At 42.7% G+C, this 21726-nt stretch overlaps 1 protein-coding gene across 1 annotated transcript; it reads right to left on the minus strand.

The window, feature by feature from the left end:
• Positions 1-976: 976 nt before the first annotated feature.
• On the minus strand, positions 977-19346 carry LOC139284779 (A disintegrin and metalloproteinase with thrombospondin motifs 12-like). Its single transcript, XM_070905164.1, has 24 exons — positions 19229-19346; positions 18680-19038; positions 12936-13113; positions 12594-12802; positions 12408-12491; positions 11596-11720; positions 11330-11479; positions 10287-10430; positions 9348-9492; positions 9170-9262; positions 8907-9052; positions 8625-8794; positions 8096-8229; positions 7805-7925; positions 6636-6880; positions 6193-6334; positions 5947-6073; positions 5083-5293; positions 3785-4990; positions 2777-2929; positions 2448-2624; positions 1726-1872; positions 1435-1588; positions 977-1235 (listed from the first exon to the last, which is right to left on the minus strand). The coding sequence occupies exons 1-24, from the start codon at positions 19344-19346 to the stop codon at positions 1120-1122; spliced, it is 4854 nt and encodes a 1617-aa protein (XP_070761265.1). The 3' UTR covers positions 977-1119.
• Between the last annotated feature and the right edge of the window lie 2380 nt (positions 19347-21726).

A 21726-nucleotide genomic window follows, 5' to 3' on the forward strand; every position in this document is an offset into this window, starting at 1 on the left:
ACCCGATCCCTGAAACAGAACCTGGTGCTGCAGATTCTGGTGTTACACATCCAGCAGCACCTGGCACTCTCAGGCGAGAAGGACCTTGTTGACATGAAAGGTCATAAAGCAGAAGACCATGATGCAAAGAAGGGTATGGTATGCTGGCTAACATGAGGTGTTAATGCTCTTATTTACATTGTTATTACTGGAGTATTCAAGCACTGCTATGGCTGTGAATATTACAATATCAACTTCATTCTAAACCTAGAAGTTCCTGGCTTCACACCTGAACAGGATAAAGGATTTTAGAAACGTTGGGATGGATCACACAGACTAGCCTACAAGCATAATACCAACACGTTAAAAATATTCAAAGAAAACTTTATTTAAAGTCTCAGTTACAAAGCAGTTTTGTCACAAGCATCTTTTATCGTCACATTTATTGATGGAGACGTGTGAAGTACAAATCAGTCAAGGTGGAGTACCATATGCATGACAACGGTAATACCTGTATAACATCATACAAACACAGTGGCCATCTTTAGAGGGACCTGAGAGGGATGACCTGCAACACCTCTTTCTCATTGGTCAATCTCACACCAGAGGAGGAGCACCACAGGTTCAGCTGCAGAACTGTGCAGGTTCTGCAGCTGATTTAATTGTCATTGACAATTGTAACAAAAATGACTAAAGCAGGAACTTGTACCCAGAATAATGTAAACACACAGCGCCAGCTCTGAGAACAAAACCACAATTCAAGCGGAAAAAAAGCAAAATATGAGTACAAACACAGAGAGATCATTACTATTAACAATTTAATAAAGAGGTCACAAAACATATCTATATTTACATTCTGTTTCTCTTGCTCACTTTTTTTTTTTTTACTTTTTTCATGGTTTCTAGCAAAACTTTTCATTGGAAACAGTTACTCAACATGTAAAAAAAAGAATAACACCATTTTAGTCGACCCAGGTTTGTTTGTGCTGATTAAGATGTGCTACTTGTGGTCATTAGCACTTTGGTTTGGACTTGTCAGTCTGTGGATGGTGTGGCTTTATGCCAGTATTGCATGAGGATACTTGCAATTACTGTAGTTGGGATGTGTCCACTGTAATATATGTGGGTGTGTAACCCTGGCTATGACCCACAGGTGACACAACACTGTCTTTGCACCGACCTGAGAGAGCAGCGACCCAACAGCTTCAGCTTGTCACAGAAGCGAGAGGACATGGTGTTCTTCCTGCAAACTGGTCCTGCATGACAAGGAACACGACTCAGAGGTCAAATGCCATGAAACGCTGCGATACAGATAATATGTGAGGTCAAGCTTATTAAGTGTGGCTTTAACCACAAACAAAACAAAATGTCATAGAAATTGAGTGTGTGTGTTGATAGTGAGTCTGCTTTTCAAATCTTCCACTAAGCCAGACGCATTGAACATTGCGTACAAACCTGTGTTGGTCTTGCATTCCTGCATATTGCACTTCCTGAGTGTTTCTGGTTTGGAAATCTTCTCACAGAGGCTGTTTGGCATTATAGCCAAATCCCGCTCACTCACACAGTTGACTTCACGCTGCTGCTGACCCCCACCACAACTCACAGAGCACTGCAAAGTCACACACACACACACACACACACACACACACTTCTTAAACTATTACAGCCAGCCTAAATATTCTTTGCAAACAACATTTTAGAAATGCACTCAATGCCTCGAGGAAATCTCGATCATGTGTGACTGACCTCCTCCCAGTCCTCAGTCTTCCAATGAGTGCAGGGCTTTAGACTGCACGACTCTGTGCTGTTTGGCCTCAGTGTGGTGCTACAGCGAAGAGGTGCGGGGCAGTACACCAGCCGCTCCCTGATGCCTTCACCACAGCTGCCAGAGCACTGAGGAAAACACAAGGATTTAAGGGAGGTATCTGCTTTTTTTCTGAAATTGGAACAAAATCTGTATAATATGGGGATACGAACGTGACAATATTCATATATTTGTGGAGGTGTATATGACTACACAGGTGAAATATCTTTAATGCTCAATATAATAGAGTAAAGGCTACTTCTTGCACAGAGCAGCAATGACTGTGGCGAAAATAGTTGCTAGAAAACGGGATGATATCCACATGAATAACTGTTATAAACAAAACGCAAATCATTCCCATATACAGCAGATTAGTTATCAAAAGGTTAAAAAAAAATAGGGAATTTAGGTAACATGTAACCGTGATGATAATTTTCAACATTAAAGGATCAGTTCCCTCAAATTATAAAAATACTGGTGGCAGAAATTTTAACAATGAATATCTCAAAACCTAGGCTGATAAAACCGAAACTATCTGCATGGCTAGATGCCACTTGAGGTGAGAAAACATGTATATTTGTATAAACATGTATAATTCTTTAAAGCTATAAAAATTGTGCCAAAAGTGTAATATATAGAGATTTGATGTGTATAATGCTCCTACCGGTCCCCATGGTGATATACTCCAGGTCATACAGGGCTTGTGGGGGCAAGTCAAGGTGCTGAGGGGTCTGCTGGACGCAGCTTGACAGTGGAAAGGTCTGAGGGCACGTTTACTCTGAGAATCGACACACTGGACCTCACGGTACCTCCTTCCCACCACCGCACAGTTATCTGGACACTGCGGAGAATATCAATACAGACAAGTCAGAACTGCAACAACAACAACAACCCCATTTTGTCATCTGGAAAAGTAACAGATAATAAGTGATTAAGTAATTAAGTATTAAGTGTAATGGATTCAGTGACTGGAGGAAATCTAATGTTACTCACCTTGCTCCAGCTGCCACTTTGCCAGGTAGCACAGGGCTGCAGGTGACACGTGCGTGCAGGCTCAGGTCTCTTCATGTTGGCACAGTCCTCATCGTTCTGGGAGCTGCACACTACAGTCCTCCATATTGCTCCAATCCCACATGTTGTTGAACACTGGGGAGGGAGAGGTATTTTCTGATTAAAACTTGGCTTAGGTTTGTTTGTGTACTTGGGTGACAAACTGATTAAAGTGACTAAAGTGATTAAAGTAATGTGAGGCAACAATATTATAAAGTAGATGTTTTAAGAATCTCAAAACAGCAACCAGAACTTCTTAAAGGACTGCTTGCATGTTTTAGGCTGATAAATGCAAATGCTGTACCCATTTTGTAAATCATACATCATTTGATTTCCTACCACCAAAGACATTAGAAATAACTTTTCACGAGACCATGAACATCAACGCCCAGCTAGTTAATCCACCACTGAGAGTTTTTATGCTTTTAAACCACATTATGTAGCTGCAAGCAGAGACAATTTTGAAAACTTAAAGGATGCTCAAACATCATTTCATTGAAGAAGTGATCAAATTATTATACTTTTCCCAACATCCATGTTTGCTTATTTGTCTTCTGTGTTTAATGCTTTTTGGCAACTCAAAATGAATGCTCAAAACCTGGATATGAAAGCGTCATTGAAGCATCTAAAGAGAGTTTTCAGTCCCCACTAGCAACTTAATTTCCATGCAAGAAAAATCACTTAAAACTGAAAAAAATGAGGGCAACAAAATGTTCACTGTGATAGATAACGTGAATTTCAAGTCTTTTCAGGTCAAATTTCAAAGCTTCCAATTTCATAGCAGTCATAGCAATCCTGAAAGTGGGAAAACAGTCTTAAAAAGTCATGACATGCCTTGGAAAATGGCCAGCATTAATGTCAAGACAGTAGTTAAAGGGCTAAAACATGCACAATTACCGGTATGATGCTTTACAGAGTAGGATAATATGGTCATAAAATGTCTGTGCCCACCTCACTCCAGTTTCCTACAACCCAGAATATATCCATGCTGACTGGCTTTCTGGCCATCAGGTTGCTTTGGTCGCTGGTGGAGCTGCTCGTGGGACTTTCTGGTCGCTGGTTTTCACTCCTGGAGCGACCGCCTTTGGACCAGGAAGAGGGCTTTTTAGCACGCGAGACAGAACTGTTTTTCTTGGGTGTCACAGCAGGCTTCTTTTGTTTAATAATCTTCACTGTGGGCTGCGGTGATGCTGCAGTTGTGAATGGTTTTCTTGCAGTTGTTGAAGGAGCTTGTGTTGTGTGGAAGCCAGCTTTCGATGGGACCGAGTGGTCCTTGTACATGGGAGTGGTGAGGGGAACCCTGTGTGTCCAGTGGCTGTATGGATTGACACGAGGGGTGGTGTGGGGTTTGGAGAAGGGATAGTGGTGAGTGGTCAGGGTCTTTGCCCATGTTTCAATACTGGTGTGTGGGGTGGAGTAAGTGATGGTGGTCGGAGCTTTTGTTGTGTACATAGTAGGTGGACTTGTTTGTAAAGTGGGAGTGATGAGTATATGTGGTGTGGGTGCGGTTGATTTAAGAGTTTTGAGTGATGAAGATGTCGTAAAATCCAAGTCAATAATCCCCTCCTCCTCCGTCCTATCCTCCACAACATAATCATATCCTGGAGTATACATCACCACATTTGGCGTACTTCCCTCCTCCCCCTCCTCCCTCTCTTCCACCTTTTCCTTTTCCACATCAGTTGCTTTTCTGTCCTTTTCAGCAGAATTGGTTTTAGATGGGAAAACTTTCCCTCTCTTATTCTCATTTTTCCTCACGTCAACATTGAACTCATAATCATCTGTGTCTATGATTTCAGGGATTGTGCTTTCAGGGGTTGAGAGGGATGTGGTGGACGGGATGAAAGCAGTTGTAGTTTCTTTGGTGGTTGTTTTCTTCCTCACAGTGATAGCAGCTGTGGGTGCAGCTGTGGCCGTGGTGCTCGTGGGAGCCCAGGTAGTTGTACCAGGATGCTTGGTGGGGTGGCTCTTAGGTGGGTAGATGCGGCGGTATTTAGGAGGAGGCCCGGGTCGTCTACGAAGATTTGAGTTAGGGCAGCTCTGTAGGGCACACAGCGATCTGGACCTGGGTTTGGTTGCGAGGTCGCAGGTCTTCTTGGGTGCTAGTCCACACGTGACTGTGCGTGAGCGAACACCTCCTCCACATGTGACTGGGCACTGCGAAGGGGGAAGAACACAAATTCATTCAGAAAAGGTAAAAAAAAGTAAAACAAAGTCAGAGAGAAAAAGGAAAAAGAAAAAAAACGTACATCTTCCCAGTTGCCGACAGCCCAGTCCTGTCCACAGGGCACATCTCTGTTGCACGGCACCACAGGTTTGGGTTTAAGGAGATGCTTGCACTCGACAGGGTGGAGAACCCTTTCCTCCCCAAACACTGTACGAACACAGAGCACTGTTCGCTTCCGTATCCCTTCTGATCCACAGGTGGCTGTACACTGCTGCCAGCCACCCACCCACCATCTGGGGAAGAGGAAATGACAGGAAAAGAGGGTGAAGAGAGAGACTGCTGATAGTGATTAATTGAATTGAATTAATTGGAAGCACATGGTAAGCGGACGACGTTGTCATCTTTTTCTAACAATGAACAGGGCTGAGTATCATTTGAAACTCTTTGATACTATTGCCAATATGTTACCTGAGTTTCGGTACCGAAACCAAAACAATATGTTTTAGAATACCTTGCTTTGAGGAAAACACATGTTTCTCTACAAAACCCTTTTTTCATTTACCAAAAGAAGCCAAACTTCTAAAATGTTAAACATTCTCAACACACAAGCAACTGTGCAAGAACTTTGCCTAACTAAAACACAGTAAAAATCAACAACTTGTACTTGTTTTTAAATAGCAAAAACAAACACATTTACGACATTATCAAAAACATATTGAGGTCCAGCCGTAAAGTAAAGTTGAAAATATCAGATAATTGGTTCATTGCTGTTTGTCATTACAATGAAACCCATGGGCAAAGGGAGAGGACACAGTATCACTCTTGCGACTAACTGAAAAATCTAGATTAGGCAGTCATTTCACTGCCTAAAACCACAGTACACTATGTTTTGAGGTCATAATATTGCTGACAGTGAGAGAAAAACAGAGCATTTGAGAGTAAGGACCTTGCAGGACAATCCATAGGTTTGCATTTTCGGTGTCCGTCTTCTGGACGGCTGTCTGAGTCACACAGAGACTCATCCACTACACCCATGTCCTTCTCAAAACACCGCACAGGCTGATGCTGCTCACCTAAAACAACCACGAAGTCAGGAAGCAGATGGCCAAGTCATTACTAAAATGTCACAGAAATCCTCCAACTACCATGAATTTTCAGAATAAGAACTTTTTTTGTCAAATGCAACACCAACCTAAGCCACAGGTGGTGCTACAGTCTGTCCATGCCCCGCGTCTCCACCTGTAAATGGGTTCGATGATCTCATTTCCTGTCTCTTTGGTCTTCTTGATGGTGTACTCATACTTTATACCTGGGTTCTTCTCCTGAAACAGCAACTGGACAACCAAATTAATTATTATGCAGAGTATAATCAATTGCTTAGAGACATTTTATCACCATCTTATCCTTCACGCAGAAATATATAGGCTGAATTGGAAAACATGCAACGTTTTTAATGCTCTAATTGATGCTTGAAGTCTGTCCCTTTTCTCTGTCTCTGATTGGTTGAAATCACTCCACATAGGGAAAAATATAAATTGCTGATTACTTTTATACATCTCAGAATACTGAAACATTTGAAAACTATAAAAATTAATACCCTCCACTCTCTTAAACCTGTGTAGCGTGATAGCCTACCTGGAGAATGACTGGCTGTTTGGTGGGTCCGGGAGCGGTGAGGTTCTCCATGTTCCCGCTGCGTTCGTAGAAGAACGTTGTGCCGCCGGCCTCATACTCCCCGTTCCACTGGATGATAAAGTTGCCGTTGAGGAAGTACTCCTCCGACGCCTGGCTCCTCAGAGCCAGGAAGTTACCTGCCTCTTCTATTTCCTTTACCAGGATGTCCCGCGCCCCCTCAGGTATCACACCCACGTCCACGTACCCTAGGAGAGTCGGGAGGGGAGTCAGAGTCACAGCGAGGTAATGGATGGCCCACCATGGCTGCTGCCACACTCACATCCAGACTACCAGACAGTTTCTCTCTGATCTTTAATAGAGGGTGGGCTCAGTCTGTGGGGGTGGTTGGCATGTGTGTGTGTGAGTGTACGTGTGCGTATTCGGCGTGGGGGGCACTGCCCTGTCTCTGTTTTTTATTGTATGTGGATGGGGGGGGCTGGATGGGGGAGGACGAAAGCAGCTATGAGTAGGTCTCTGGAGTTTAATGATGTTTGTGGGAAGGTGTGTGTGTGTTTCTGTGTTTGTGCAAAGGAGGGGGAGGTTTGCCCTTGGTCTAAGCCTTTTGAAGTCTTACACATCTGGGCTGGTTATCTGGAAAGGATGCTGTGTGGGGCAAACACACACAGACAGAAAGAAAGAGAGAGAGAAAGAAGGAGGGATGTTTTTTTTATTGTTTTAGAGCCTCTTTCTCTATTTATCTGTCTCTGCCGTGTGTTGATTCTGCATGTGAGTTATATTTTTACAAGCACAGTAAAATCAGCCAAAGACATGTCTCTCTTTAGACTAATGCAAACATGGGCCTGCAGACGCGCACACACACATACACACATCACACCAGCCAAGTGGAGCAGGACAAACAGCTGCACAGTGTGGACAAGAAGGCTGCCATGACAACAAGGAAACAACACAATGGCGTAATGCTAATGAACTGTCCTGAAATGACTTTCTGCCTGTAGACATAAAATTGAATTCTGCACTTTTTCACACTCTTCTGGTGGGTACATCAAAGCCTTTCCTCATTAATAGGTTGTCTGTTTTGTGTTACTACAATTTTATAATTGTATGAATTCTCATGTCTAGATAATTCGATTTGTTTCCAGCTGCTCAAACATCCTTTGTGTTGAACTCACCAAAGCCTTCTCCTTCATCAAACGACTTGTAGACCGTCTCACAGCTTGTGCCATCGCCCAAACAGACTCCACAACGATCCTCCACTGCATTTGAGTCAATACCATAGTCACAGCCTACGTTCTACAGACAAAACACACACACACATAAAAGTACAAGCACAGAGACATTACAGAGTCACATAAGATGACACGTTGGCTCAGAAAAACGGTACTTACACTGTAGTTTGTCTCATATCCTGCTCCACTATAACCCCCCCCAATCTCTTTTAGTCTCTTACCCAGCCACACTACCTTGCACACTCCGTTGACGCAGATGCTCCTGGACTTGTTGTTCATGAAGCACGGTGTTCCGTCAGTCACAGTGTCAAGCATCTTCTCCGAAAAATACTCATTGACCGGTCGACAGTGCAGCTCGCAGGGATGCACTAAAGACGGTTGGGAGTTGAGGAGAGGAGAGGAGTCTGATTTAGTTTCATTCCAATTAAAAGGCTGAGTGTGAGTCCAGTCGACGAACTGTCAGGGACGGATGATGAAGCATACTTTTCATGGATGACAAGACATTTTTTGAGCTCTTTTTTCTAACAAACACATCATGAGCCCAATAAAATAACATGTAATATGAACATGAAACAATGTATGCCCCTGCTAAGATAGCGTAGCTGCATCACTGAGGCCTTTCCAGTCTAAATGCTGCCCCCTCTTGGGCAACAAATGCAATCACAGGTACAGATGTAGTGCAAGTGCAAAAAAGGGTGACTAGCAAACTTGTGTCTGTCTTTCTGTAGTATCTAATTGTATATTTGAGGTTTTGACCACTTACATGGGTTAGCCACCGGAATCCACTGGTAGAGCTCATTGTGGTAGGGCACAGTGTCGAACTCACTGCACAGCATCTCTCGAAAGGTCGGTTTATTCTTCTGACAGACTTTTGTGTTACAGGTCCGATAGCGCTTCCTTTCCCCCGTGCAGTACTTGCCCCCAAACTCTGGTCTGTGGAAAACAGCAGCACACTTTGAATCAACCATGTGCTCAGTGTTGTTTCACTGAGCATAGCTAGCAAATGTGCTTCAGGGTGTGAGGCAGATCTAGAGTCAGCTCTTACTTAGGGTTGTTACATTCCCTTTCTGCTGTCTGAATTCCAGTTCCACAGGTCCTGGAACAGTGAGACCAGGTACTCCACTGTCCCCAGCCTCCATTCACTGTCTCTGGGAGTTTACCCACAATCACACACTCTCCCGAGATGCACCACTGAAGGAGAAAGTGCTGGTAAGATCACTCAAATAACATGTGACACATTTAACTATCTCCATCCCCAGGCTAATGAAATCCAAACCCTAACAAGACAAAGCAAATGGCACCATCCACCTTCTCTGGTCCACAGCGAGTGCCATCTATAGGTGAGTCCAGTTTGGAGCGACAGGAGCCGTTCACTGAACACCAAAGAATCTGGCAGATGTTCTGAAAGCAAGACGTAATCCAAAAACAATGAGAAAAGATGTCTGACATTCAGCTTTCAGTTGGTGCTTAGGTGTACAACACTCACATCAACCTCATGGCAGAAGGTAGCATTTGGGCCATACTGGAGCTGGCACTGGTGGTGCGTGGTGTAGCGGACACCAAGGCGAGCCAGTGGGGTGGTCAAGTCCCTCTTGGAAGGACGGTCATCCAGACAGAAACCCCAGCCACGACTGAGAGAGACAAACAAAGGTGTGATATTGAATGTGTGACCTTTTTGAAAGAGATGAAAAAGAGAAAGGGGCACAAGCCGTGATGAGAGAGAGAGAAACCTGACAGAAACAAAAAGAGAAAACTTGAAAGGTCAACAGAAAACAGAAACAAGAAGACGTGTAGCTATGTGTCTCCTATCCCAGTATTAAATTAAACAGAAAAAAACACCAGAATCTGAGAAAATTACTTTCTAAAAGGCAACTAATAATAGGAAAACATGCCGATTCACAGGTCTGACTCTGACTCTGCAGGAGCTCCAGGTGAAATTATTGTTGTAAGAAAAGAATTCTTGAATTCATCATTGACACAGTTTTGTGTTAATGAGAGTCAAAGCAAACATTTGCAGATATTTGTGCAAGGGTGACCGCCCTCTAATGTTCCTTCAGGCTCCTCTTGCTTTTCTGTCATTTGCTGGATTTTCTGGCTTCAAATTAATTGTGCTTGTTCAGCATGTTTGCACTTGTGTTCCTCGTTCTTCTTTTTAAAACCGTAGCTCGTCAGGGTTTGCTACACATCAGTGTTTTCATAACTTAGTTTTGTTCCAACACACACCACACCCATTGCATTTTTTGGATCATTTTCACCGCCTCCATTTAAATCTACACCAGCACATCCACTTTATCTGCATCCAGGAGGAGTGACTGTAATTTGGAATTACTGTTAGAAAAACAGTGTTGAGTGAATCATGTCAGTGTGAATCATGTTATTATTTTATGATTAATGGCTTCAGAATAAAGTATGAATGCAGTCTTACTCGAGGAAGCGTGTGATGTATTCTTTGGAGCAGGAAGACCAAGTGAGAGGCGAGCTGTCATACATCAGCTGTCTTGACATGATGAACGGATGCCTCCCTTCCAGCTCGCAGTCGTTCCCCTGGCCATCATGATGAATCCCAAAGCTGCGTTCAAACACAACCAACATGACCAATTATGATATTATCATTACACAAAGAAATAAAGAATAAATGGCCTTCATCTTCTGGCTGCCATGGTGGAGGCTGACTGGGTCTCTGAACAAACAACCTGCTGACCTCGATAGATTTCAACAGCAATGTGCCCCAATTCTGTGATACATGCAAGAAATACATTTGCAGTGTTTATATATTATATTAGTAACATATAATGTAGAATTTGGTCTCAGATTAGGTGTTTAGGTTAAATGGAGTTTAGAGAAAGTTCCATAAGGAAAATATTATTATACTATTTCTTGATTTGCCTTTTTCTTCTTATTCACTACTCTATCTAAGCCATATGTCTCTTGGCTCTTTCACATAGTTTCCTGCTACCATCCATTTAAAATTCAAATGACCACTTTTCCCTTCATCCAGTTCAGTCATACAGTCCTCATAATCAGATGTTAACTAAATACAGAGTCTGCTTCAACTTTGTCAGCAAGACTTCATATTCATTAACGTCTGATTAAACTTACACTGAAGCCACAACTCAACGAAGCTCTGAAGTAGAAAAAAGAGATGAATGGAAATATCTGTGTCATAGAAATCCAAAGCTAAAAAACAATCTAGCTTATGTCACTTTTACTGTTACTAAATGATCTACACCCACACCACATCAATCTTCTCAGGTGTCTTTTTTATGTCTGGTTACTAGATACTAGCCATTATTTGCGTACAGCCAATTCACTAATGGGCTGATGTGATAATGCTAGGAGATTTGTTTATGCAACTGTATATTCCTCTATAGTACCTGATCATGGGAACAAGATGCTTCCTTTGTCACATGGCCCATTGTTATGATATTCCATTATTCAGGGTTTCATCGCAATTACAAACACACAGACCTGTGGCCCATCTCGTGAGCGACGGTGAAGGCGACAGGTAGTCCTGAATCCTCATTGATGTTGCAGCTGCGGTGAGGTTGACACATCCCAGACAGATGAGACAGACCCAGGGTCTCACAGGGCTGGTTCATTCCAGCACAGATGTCTTTCCTGGGGGGAGAAACATGCAATTTATGTGTGTACATGCCAAATTTTCACCAATGTATCCATTTCGTTATCTATTTAAATTGCCGACCCACAAACGCTTATGTGTGTGTGTCACTTGCCTGGTGACCAACACGGCCACGTCATGATGAGCTGGGTGTGTGTCACTCTGGGGATTGAGGTTTTTCTGCCAAGCACAGAAACTGGCCAGAGTGGTGTCTGCATGGTGAACAATCTTCAACCCTTTCTGCAACAAACAGCAGAATTAGAAATGTCATTCTGCACATTTTTGGCATCATTTGGATTTTTTTTTAACATTCTGTTATTTGAGAACAGCTTGAGATTATTTTTGACCCTGAAGAAAAATGTTTGTTTTCATTCTTTTGCTTCAGGAATTTAGAGTGAAGTATCAGTTGCAGAGCAGTAGATATTCATCAACTTCAGTGTAAGCACAGTTCCAGCAGGGCCACAATGGACATGACTTCAGTGCAGCCAGTTCAAACAGGTGTTTATTACACAAGTGATGACAGGATTTCTTTTGCAATGGCCAAGCCAAGAAAGTTCTGCAATTAAGGTTTGGTGTGTGATCACACATTTTACAGGGACAAACAAGATTTTAATTGTTTTCGTGGTCGGTCCTCCAGGTTCTTGTTGAATTTTGTATGAATTTGTTATCCAGTTTGTCACAGTTGCAGCAATACGCTGAAGTCTGATGTAAATCAAGGTGAGTATATAATGTTAAATAGGGCTTTAATCTTCAGCTGGATACTTTGTGTGCCAAATGAAGGAGAGTCTCCCAGTTTATTTCCCCTACTTACTGCCCCAATGAGGAATGCTTCATAGATGTGCATGCACGCTTCTTGTTCCAACTTTAAGATATGCAAAGCAAAAGTCAGATCAGAGTTTCTTGAGAAAACTGTCAGGAAAGTGTTACCTCTTCTCCCTGGAGCAGAATGAGGCGAACCAAGATGACGTGGATGGCATTCCCAATACTGGCGTCATGAAAGATCCCAGCCACCTGTCAACATAGAAATCATTCACTACTATTTAAAAACTGCACAGAAACTTTGAATGGGTGAGATGTAAAATGTAAAATCAAAAGTTAATTCTAACTCCTCACCATGTTCATGATGGTAAAGATGTAGGATTCCACATTATCGCTGCCGTGGTATTCTATGAGTTTGGAGTCAGCCACCACCATGGTCTCTACCCACCGCTCTCTGCTGACTGAGCGCTGTGAGCGGGACTGAGCCCGATCCTCCCCCCTCTGCTGCTCCCTCTCCCATTCCTCCCTCTCCCTCTCCACCTGGACAGAGTCACTCGGGGCATCTAAAGCATGGACAATGGAAGACATCACTTGCAGTACACTTGTGGCTTATCCTTGCTTGACACAGACAAATACTCACTTGTGTACAATTACACAAACATCTGCAGCACCACACACACAAACTCAAATACACACCTTGCACTCCACAGGGGCTCGGAGTGCCTGGAGAGGAGAGGCTGCGTTTTTTTCTGTGACTTTCTGCAGTAACTCGTGGATAGACGACGTGGGGCTCTGGAGTCCCTGCAGGATCATCAGGAGATTTCTGGACAGGTTCGATGAAATAGTGTCCCTCTGGCAGGGAGAAGAAGCCTCTCTGGGGAAAATGAAAATGACATAGATGAATATGCATTGAGTAGAGTCTGGGCAAAGCAAGTTTAGGCTTTGATCTCTTCCTGTGCACTGAAAAGACACAGATACCCAAATCTGAAAAATAGGGCAAATCTACATTGTCTCAATTATTAGGGACATGACGTTCTACTCAGTCACAGCTCAAAATTGTAATTAAGATTAAAAAGATTATTTCTCCCAAAATCTTTCCTATTGCAGCTTTAAGTCTCTTTTGTTATGTCATGCATTCTTAGACTGTGACTAAAACAGAAAGACTGTTATAACATTTATGAGTGCAACAAAACACCAAAAATTGTAGTGTTTCAATAATTCCCACACTTAAAAAAGGTGAGAGGTTGGACTTTCTCTTGCAAAGCCTGCTGAAAGGGTCATTTCTCAGTAATTTCCATGTGGGTGGAATCCATCATTAGTCAACAGATCTTAATATGAACCTTTCTCGTTCCCTGAGGCACATTCTCCGTCTGCTGCAGCAGCAACACAGAGACTTTCTCTTAAGTATGCCATGCATGTTCTTACTGGTGCAGGCTATTTACTTGCTGATCATTGAGGTCTGCTGGTGAACACACACATAGACAAGTACATGGAAACACGCCCCCACACACAAACACACCTACATGAAAACATACATGCATGCAAACAAACACACAAAAGAGGCTTTCTGTCAAATCTCTGACTTTTCCTTGTAAACACACACATTATGAATGTTCCACCTCCAGCTCACTGTTTGCAAGTTCTATTCATTAAAGGTGATTGTGTGTGTGTGTGTGTGTGTGTGTGTGTGTGTGTGTGTGTGTGTGGGGGGGGGGGGGGGGGGTTTGTGTGAGTCCAAACAAGCCCAGACTGTTCCGGGATGAACCCCTCCCTCTCCCCCTAAACCAACTTGCAAAAGACAGAATGAGAAAAACGAAACATCATTCTTTCAAGAGCCAAATGGATGGAACAAGTACAACTGAGCAAAATAATTTGAATTTCTTTTTCTTTTTCTTCAGGGAGAATTTTGCATGTTAAAATGTTCATGCACATGAATAAACTTATCCAGGATTATAGAAGAAAACACTTAACATGCACATGCATTGAGTCAAACAAGACCAACATGAAGAATTCTTGGTATACGACTGTTGCATCTGATTCTTGGATCTCTTCTCAGAGAAGCCAAAGGCAGATGTAGAAAATTAGGCCATGCAGTGCTTACAGTTTGGCAAGTTGTGGTTCCAAGGGTCTACCCTGCTGTTTGCTGCAGTTACTCACTGCTCAGCTTTCTGGGTCATCCTGACAAGTTTTACATGTGTTTCTTGGAACGTGTTTCCACCACATTCATTCAGAAGTCTGCAGCACTCTGATTGGGTATCCCATTTCTCCACTCAGGGAGTTCAGAAAGTACAAATCTAGAGGAGTGCTCCCTTTGGAAAGACAATGTTACTCCACCTGTTACATTGAACCTTGCAAAACAAGATAGTCTGTCCACAAACTGGAAGAGAAACTTTGTAGGATAAAACAAAGCTGCTCAGGCTGTTTTTTCCATGTGAAACCACCAGAAGAACAACAATAACGTAGCAAATAATAAACAAACGTCATCTGCATATGTCTGAGGTTTTTTTAATTTTTGTTTTTAGAAAGACTAAATGAAGGATTGAGAAAGGTCTTTCCACTGACTCAGAGTGTGGCTTTCAGCCAGGGGTCCCTGAGCTGTGGTGGACTCATCTACCAAGCATGCAGGCTGATATGTCTACGGTCAGCTGGGAAAGCTTCCCAGAGGCCCCGTGCAGAAAACACTCAGCTGATTTCACTGTTGCTCTCATCCTATTTGACAGGATTACCGTTTTACCAGATTAAGATTTGTTTTTGCATTTGCATCATCTCACTGCAAGACAAAAACACACACAGAAACATTTGATATATTTATGGGTGAAGTTTTAGGTGGATTCTTTGGCGTTCTCTGTTACCATGCCTCCCTGTCGTCTCTTGTATGTTTTCCTTAGTGTTAAACTTCCAAGCGAGTCCCAGCTGAAAAAAAAAGCAGGTGGTGGAGATCAACCAGGAAGGAATGCTGGAGAGGCCCATCCAAACATTCAGACCATTGCTCTGCATGATCTGTATTATCTGCATACCAAATGCAGTCCTGCTGTGCAACACAGCCTGCAAGACTTGCTTGTACGGTGTAGTTATGGTGTGACTTGTGATCCTTAAATTACCATGCGCAGGTCCTGTGTGATGTCTGTGCTCAACAAACAAAGACAACTTGAAAGGATATCAACTAGGACTTTGTTTTTCATTTGAACAAAAAGAGGGGATTATTCTGGAAACATTTTTGCTCTAAATTCTGAATGCTCTGCCAGCTGAATCAGCCTCAGACTGGAGTTCACTTTGCACTTTCGCCACCTCTTCTCCCTCTGCCACCTCCTGCCCTTCTCCTCCTCCTCTCCCTTAATCCCCCCCTCCTCTGACCTAAAGGAAGCGTGTTTGGGTGTGAGGTGCCAGAGCCAGGGGAGGTTACCATAACACAGGTCTGTGTTCTAAATACATCGGCCATGTGGAACTGCTTTACTTCTGTTTCCTGCTTCTGTGGGTTTTGTAGTGCTGGCCAACTGGGTCTGGAATAAAGTCTCTGCTGTTACACAGCCCATGCATGGCCTCAGCAGTGATTAGTGGGACACAAGGAGAGGTGGGGGCGGCTGGTGCTCATTACTGCAATATGATTAATCACAACTATAGTCAACCAAGCAAACTTGCATTTATTCTTACACATCTGTTTCTTGATAATTACAGGTTTCACTACACTTAGATTGCCCTCATTTATTTATTTTTTTACTTCACAAGTTAATTCTGCCTGTGAGCTAATTTCTTCCTCAGAGGTCAAACACATTATCATTTTTCATCTGCATAGTGCAAAGAAGCATGCATTTAAGTGAGGAAAATGCCGCTATAATAGGTCTGAACTTGCACGTTCTTGCATTGTGCTGTGCCTCCAGGACTGCCAAAGACTCCACTGAGAAAGCTTCAGCTTTGCTTGAATTGAAGGTTTTCCCACGGAAACACAAAAAGGACAGTGACAGCGAACTCCGCCTAATTATTCTGGTCCTCACGGTTTCACATGTACAGTAAATAGTAAAGGGGAAGGGTAACCTGAACTCTGTAAAGACATAGTCACCTGTAAAGTAAATATGACTCACTGCAGCACAGCTCTATTTGTTTGAGCAAGTGTGATTTGATTTTCTCAACCAGAAGTTTAAATGACAACATGTAGAGGTGTTAATGTAGCAGCAGTAGAGACCACATTGTGGCTTTTAAAGCATTTAAAATGTCATGATCCTGCTCTGTCGCCTGTTCTGTGCCAGGCTTCCTTTATTTTGTTCAGCCAGATGACAGATCAGGGTGGAGACAATGCCGCCATCTCACCTGCCCACAAATACAGCTCAAGGCAGCTATGCGGCTGGTTCGGTTGGGCAAACATATCGCTAAGTGATTTGCTTCATCAACAACTGCAGGCACTAACATCCTTTCGATCAACACGAGAGGTGTGCAATTAGCACTACTGGTATAAATCTTTAATTCATTCTCCGTGTTTTTGTGGAAGCATAATTTGAGTTAGAGCTGAAACGATTAATCTATTAGTACATGGACAGAAATATAATTGTCAACAATTCTGAAAATTGAGTGATCGTAATTGAGTGTCAATCTTTGTCTTATATAATAGTAAATCTAATATCTTTGGGTTTTGGACTATTGGTCGGAAAAAATTAGCAATTTGAAGACGTCATCTTGGGCTCTGGGGAACTGTGATTTTTTTTTATTTTATAGATCAAATGAAAACTCAATTAATCAAGAAAATAACCTGTAGATTAATTGATAATGAAAATAATCATTAGTTGCAGCCTTAATTTTAGTGCTGTAGTGGATACCACAGCATTAACGACAACAGTTTACATTAGATAATCAGGACTCAGTGATGGATCTCATTTTGAAAACTTCCCTCTGTGTTTTACTTTTGTAAACCAGTGGTAAATGTTTGATGTCTTTGTCATTTCATGTTTTTCTTTTCGCTGTGTTCCTTCCTTCATTATAGCCTTTAGTAACTTCAGTCTTGTGCTTCATACACAAATGATTCATACACAATGATTACCATGATTTTATATTTTGAAGCAGTCCATCTCTATCTGTCTCCTGAGGGTGAATGACTTCCACAGCAGCTGGCAGGGTTTCCCTCCCACATCTGTCTGGCTGAGTCTCGCTGTTTAGTGGTCTCTCTGTGGTTTTAGCTGCTATAAACCTCCTTCCACAGAGCAGTGTAATAGATCATAGTGGTTTCCCCGGTGGGTTGGAGAGAAGGGACAAACTGGAGCATTCAGGATTGCAGAAAAAAAACTCCTCTACTAGGTTGTAGAGAATTGGAATTCAGAGTGACATAACACACTTTTCAAATGCATTGCATTTACAGTGCAACCCACACAAACATAACAGAGAGGCAGGAGGCAAGACCCTGCAGGAGAGGCATTCCTGCTGTGACAAAATCAAACACGAACACCGAAACGCTCTTCATAACTAAAACTGACACATCCCATCATTTCAGAGCCGGGAAGTTCCTCTTCTTCCACATCCTCTTCCTATTTGGTTGTTTCATAATATGTGTGTAAATTGAATTGATGAGTTATTATTAGAAGAGAGTATTTTCAACTATTGTATGGTGAATAAAGAACTTTTTCTCAGCAATTATTACACCAGACATTTCTCCAGAAATGTTCACATGCTGCGTATATTCATAATATATTTTCTTAATATAAATTCTTCATATGTTGAGCTGCACCCTCATCTTTCTGCTGTCCAGCTGTCTTATCTCCTTTGTAGTTGAGCTATTTATCTGACTAGAAACATCACAGCCAAAGTAAAAAAAAAAAGCCCAAATTCTCTGAACAAAAAGAATGGCCATATTTCCTGTCTCTCCATCTGTCAAACCGTATTGTTCCAGTCTATAAAAATGTGCCAAAATCTATTACTGAAGCTCTGTCTCAGCGTAGAACAAAGTAACAGTGCGCGTCCAAAGGGTGGGGGTTGCAGAGAGTTACTGCAGGAACAGACAGCGAAATGAATGAATGAATGAGTGAGGGAGAAAGCACAGAGGAAAACATCTGAGAGACAAAGAAGACAGAAAGGGTGTCATGGCAGGCCGAGAAGCAGCAGCCGTCAGCGGGTCTGCAGTACAGTCGCTCTGCAAATAGTGTCAGGAAGTCTTTGAAGGGCAAACTAACACACAGGGCACTGTCAGATGGAGGGGTTTGCTCAACAGCCTATGACTGCCTACACCACATACCAGCTTCCGCAGAGTGATGCCCCCCCTTTCTCCTGTGTATTAAAAGAACCTTCCTGCCAAAAGCAGCAAGATTTTTCAGAGAGATATGACCTTCAGTGCAGATTTAAGGAGGAAGATGCTGCATAAAAGCTTCATTCCATTCGTTTGATTCAATTTGATGAATGAGACAGAGGTTTAAATGGACCTTTCTGCCCCATTGTGTACGTAAGACCGTGTGATTCCTTACCAGTCCGTTGCAGGTGCTGATGGCAGCAGTTCCTCGCACATCAGAGGCTTCCACGGTGCCAAGGAGGTGGCAGGAATTCCCCTCAGAGCGACGATGCTCAGTCCTGTTGGCACTGCCGTTCCGCCTCTCCAAGATGTACTCGCTTGAAACCAGGTGATTGTTTGCAGTCAAATTGAACAATAAAGGGCGACCCTTGTAGTTGACCTTGTAGTAAACCTGTCCCTCCAAACCAAGGGATCGCAGGTCACGCCTGACTCGCCCACCCTTGAAGTGGTGAGACAGAGAGTGGGAGATGAACTCTCCATCAGCGGTGGTTTTAACTGGTTGAACGATGGACAGATCTGACTGGGACAACTGACCTGCAGAATAGAGTTGGATAAAATACAACACAATAGAACGGGGTCCATACAGTCGTGATGTATTGATTGCACTGATTTTTACCTTTAGTGCATACTAATATTGATATGCACTTAACCATACAAACTTTTTCCAGTCATGCATTCAGTTCAGACATGCACAGAAACGCAGCTTCTATTGTAACAGCACCACACTGACCTTGTTCTGCAAAGAGGAGGCTGCCAGAGTCGGAGAGCTCTTCGTGGCCGGCTGCCAGAATGAAAACAAAGTGTAGCAGAAAAAGAACCGGGCACTCCTGCGAACATCGCATATTTCATGTAACCAAACTCAAAGCACTGCGAAAGAGTCCTGGGCACCGGTGTTCCAGTGGCGTTAGAGGCGACCACTTGGATCCTGCGCTGCACTGTGTCATGACATGAACGAGCTCAGAAATCTGCCCTCACGAAGGGAAACGTGCATCGAGGAAGACTGGGAGCCAGATCATGTTTTTAAAGAGAGAGAAAGCTCTCTGGCTCTGCGGAGGAAGGAGGGGAGGAGTGTTCTTTGGGCCAGTGTCTACTTTCCTTGTAGGAGCGAGGGGGAGCAGGGCAGGACCGCTGCTTCATCGCTTTGAATGAACCAGCCCCCTCTGTCCTGTCCTGTCCTGTCTTGTCATTAAGTCCCGCGCATCATTAACGCGAGACAATTCACTGCATCCCACGTGAGCAGATTACGTGGACCATATAGGATGCAAGCAGCAATCATTTAACTACAGCATTGTTGCACTGCCTACATCAGTGTTAAACTAACTATAAACCTTCATCAATCAGTACTTCTGTTGATATTAGTCCACTGATTACAGTTGATTCATTACCTTTACATGGTTTGTGCCATTATTCAACATAAGCAGTAAGGTGTTAAAATAAACTCTGAATATACTGATTCAAATAGACCTTCTTTACTACCAATGTAGGCCTGCAAACATAAACTTCATCAGTCGTTATTGGCTAAAAATGCATCTTTTATGCCGGCTATATCAGCTCCAGGATAAGACTAAATACCTGTCACTCTGTGTGACACGCTGTGTATACGTTTGTACATCAAAAATGACTCATACTACTTTAGCCCAGTACAGGTACAGTTATATCTGACCTGTTCACACCTGTAATATAGATTCACATGGGAAGGCAAAGACTTGGGAAAGTGAGCAAAACCATACTCATACAATACAATATGTGCATCAGTCATTTTTTGCATACTGTACTGCACATTTTTGTGTTTTTTGTGACATCTTTGCAGATCTCTTAAACTCATGAAGAAGGGTCTAAAAGTCAAACAGTAGACACATCCTGTGCAAACACACACATTCTTTACTTTTATGTGAGGTAAAAAGACAAATATTTGTTCATTCCATATTGCTGCTGTACGAAGTTTATTTTGAACAATGGTTTCTATACGTACATGTTCTAATTCTGCCTTTTTGCCAACACAGTTCATATCAGTTTGTATCACCCAGGAATTACATTCCAGTGCAGGATTGTAGTGGATTCAAGGAAACTGGACGCCAAGAATTCCCTCACACTTATGGAATTGGCCTCTGTAGGACATTATTTATTATTTCCAGATAACATTTCAAGTCCCTGTGAACTACAGCATGCTGTAGCACAGGGTAAAAGGCTTTTCTGAGGCGTATCCTCTGAAGGCTGTAACCTCTCAGTAGGGTTTTTCAGTTGTCTAATATTTATCCCTGGAGCAGATTTATGTGTGACTAAATGGCTACTGAGACATGACACATTCCCTCCTGCGTTGTCTCGTTCCATGGGAGACACAGATGCAGACAATCCAGTGAACTCATTTAACTGTGGAGTCGAATAGAATCTGAGTGTCTATCTATCTATCTATCTATCTATCTATCTATCTATCTATCTATACTGTACATAGACATGTGTGGTTGTGGACCTACCACTGCAGTGTTTTTCAAAGCTTGGCAAAGGCCCTAATGTGAGTCAAGGAAGATTTGAATTAGTTATTTTTGAAACAAAGCATTTTGGGGTTCTGCAGGTTTGGCTGCACATAAGACTGCTGGATAATAGGGCAGTGGCTTTTAAACAGGGAAATGTTTTTCTCAATCTCTCAGAAATCTGTTTTGGAGTAGAGATACGATCATTTTGGAAAATTTAGGTTCCTGCTAAAAATAACTTAGCAAACCACTGATGGCCCACAGTTCCAGAAATATGACTAGTGGGCCACACACCAATGTGACCCAATAAAACCAGCATGCAACATAAGAAGTCAGGTCTTTGTGTTGAGGTTTGAAGATGAAAAAAACAGCTATTTTAGAACTAACAAGCACGGCTTTACTGGAACTAACACACCCGAACATTGAATGTCAAATAGTGTGTTGTTGGCTAGTGTTTTACTACACATGGAAGGTCTGCCTGGTGTAAACTCGCAGGACTGGACTATTTGCCAGATTTATTGACAACTTTATTGCTCAAAAGGTTTTGAGAGGATAGTATATGATGTTACGGTGGCAGGCAGCCTGTTTTCTTCTGAAATGATACTTTGCCAAGTATCCAGATTGTGGTCCAGAAAGCTCTCTGGATTAGGTTCAATCCCAGAAAGAATCGCCCTCTTATCATTCCCAGAGACATTACCCAAACTGACCCCCTGAAGTCCCCTGTTACAGTAATGTGCAACAGACTGTGAAA

The sequence above is a fragment of the Enoplosus armatus genome, chromosome 4, assembly GCF_043641665.1.
Source record: "Enoplosus armatus isolate fEnoArm2 chromosome 4, fEnoArm2.hap1, whole genome shotgun sequence".
Lineage (NCBI taxonomy): Eukaryota > Metazoa > Chordata > Actinopteri > Centrarchiformes > Enoplosidae > Enoplosus > Enoplosus armatus.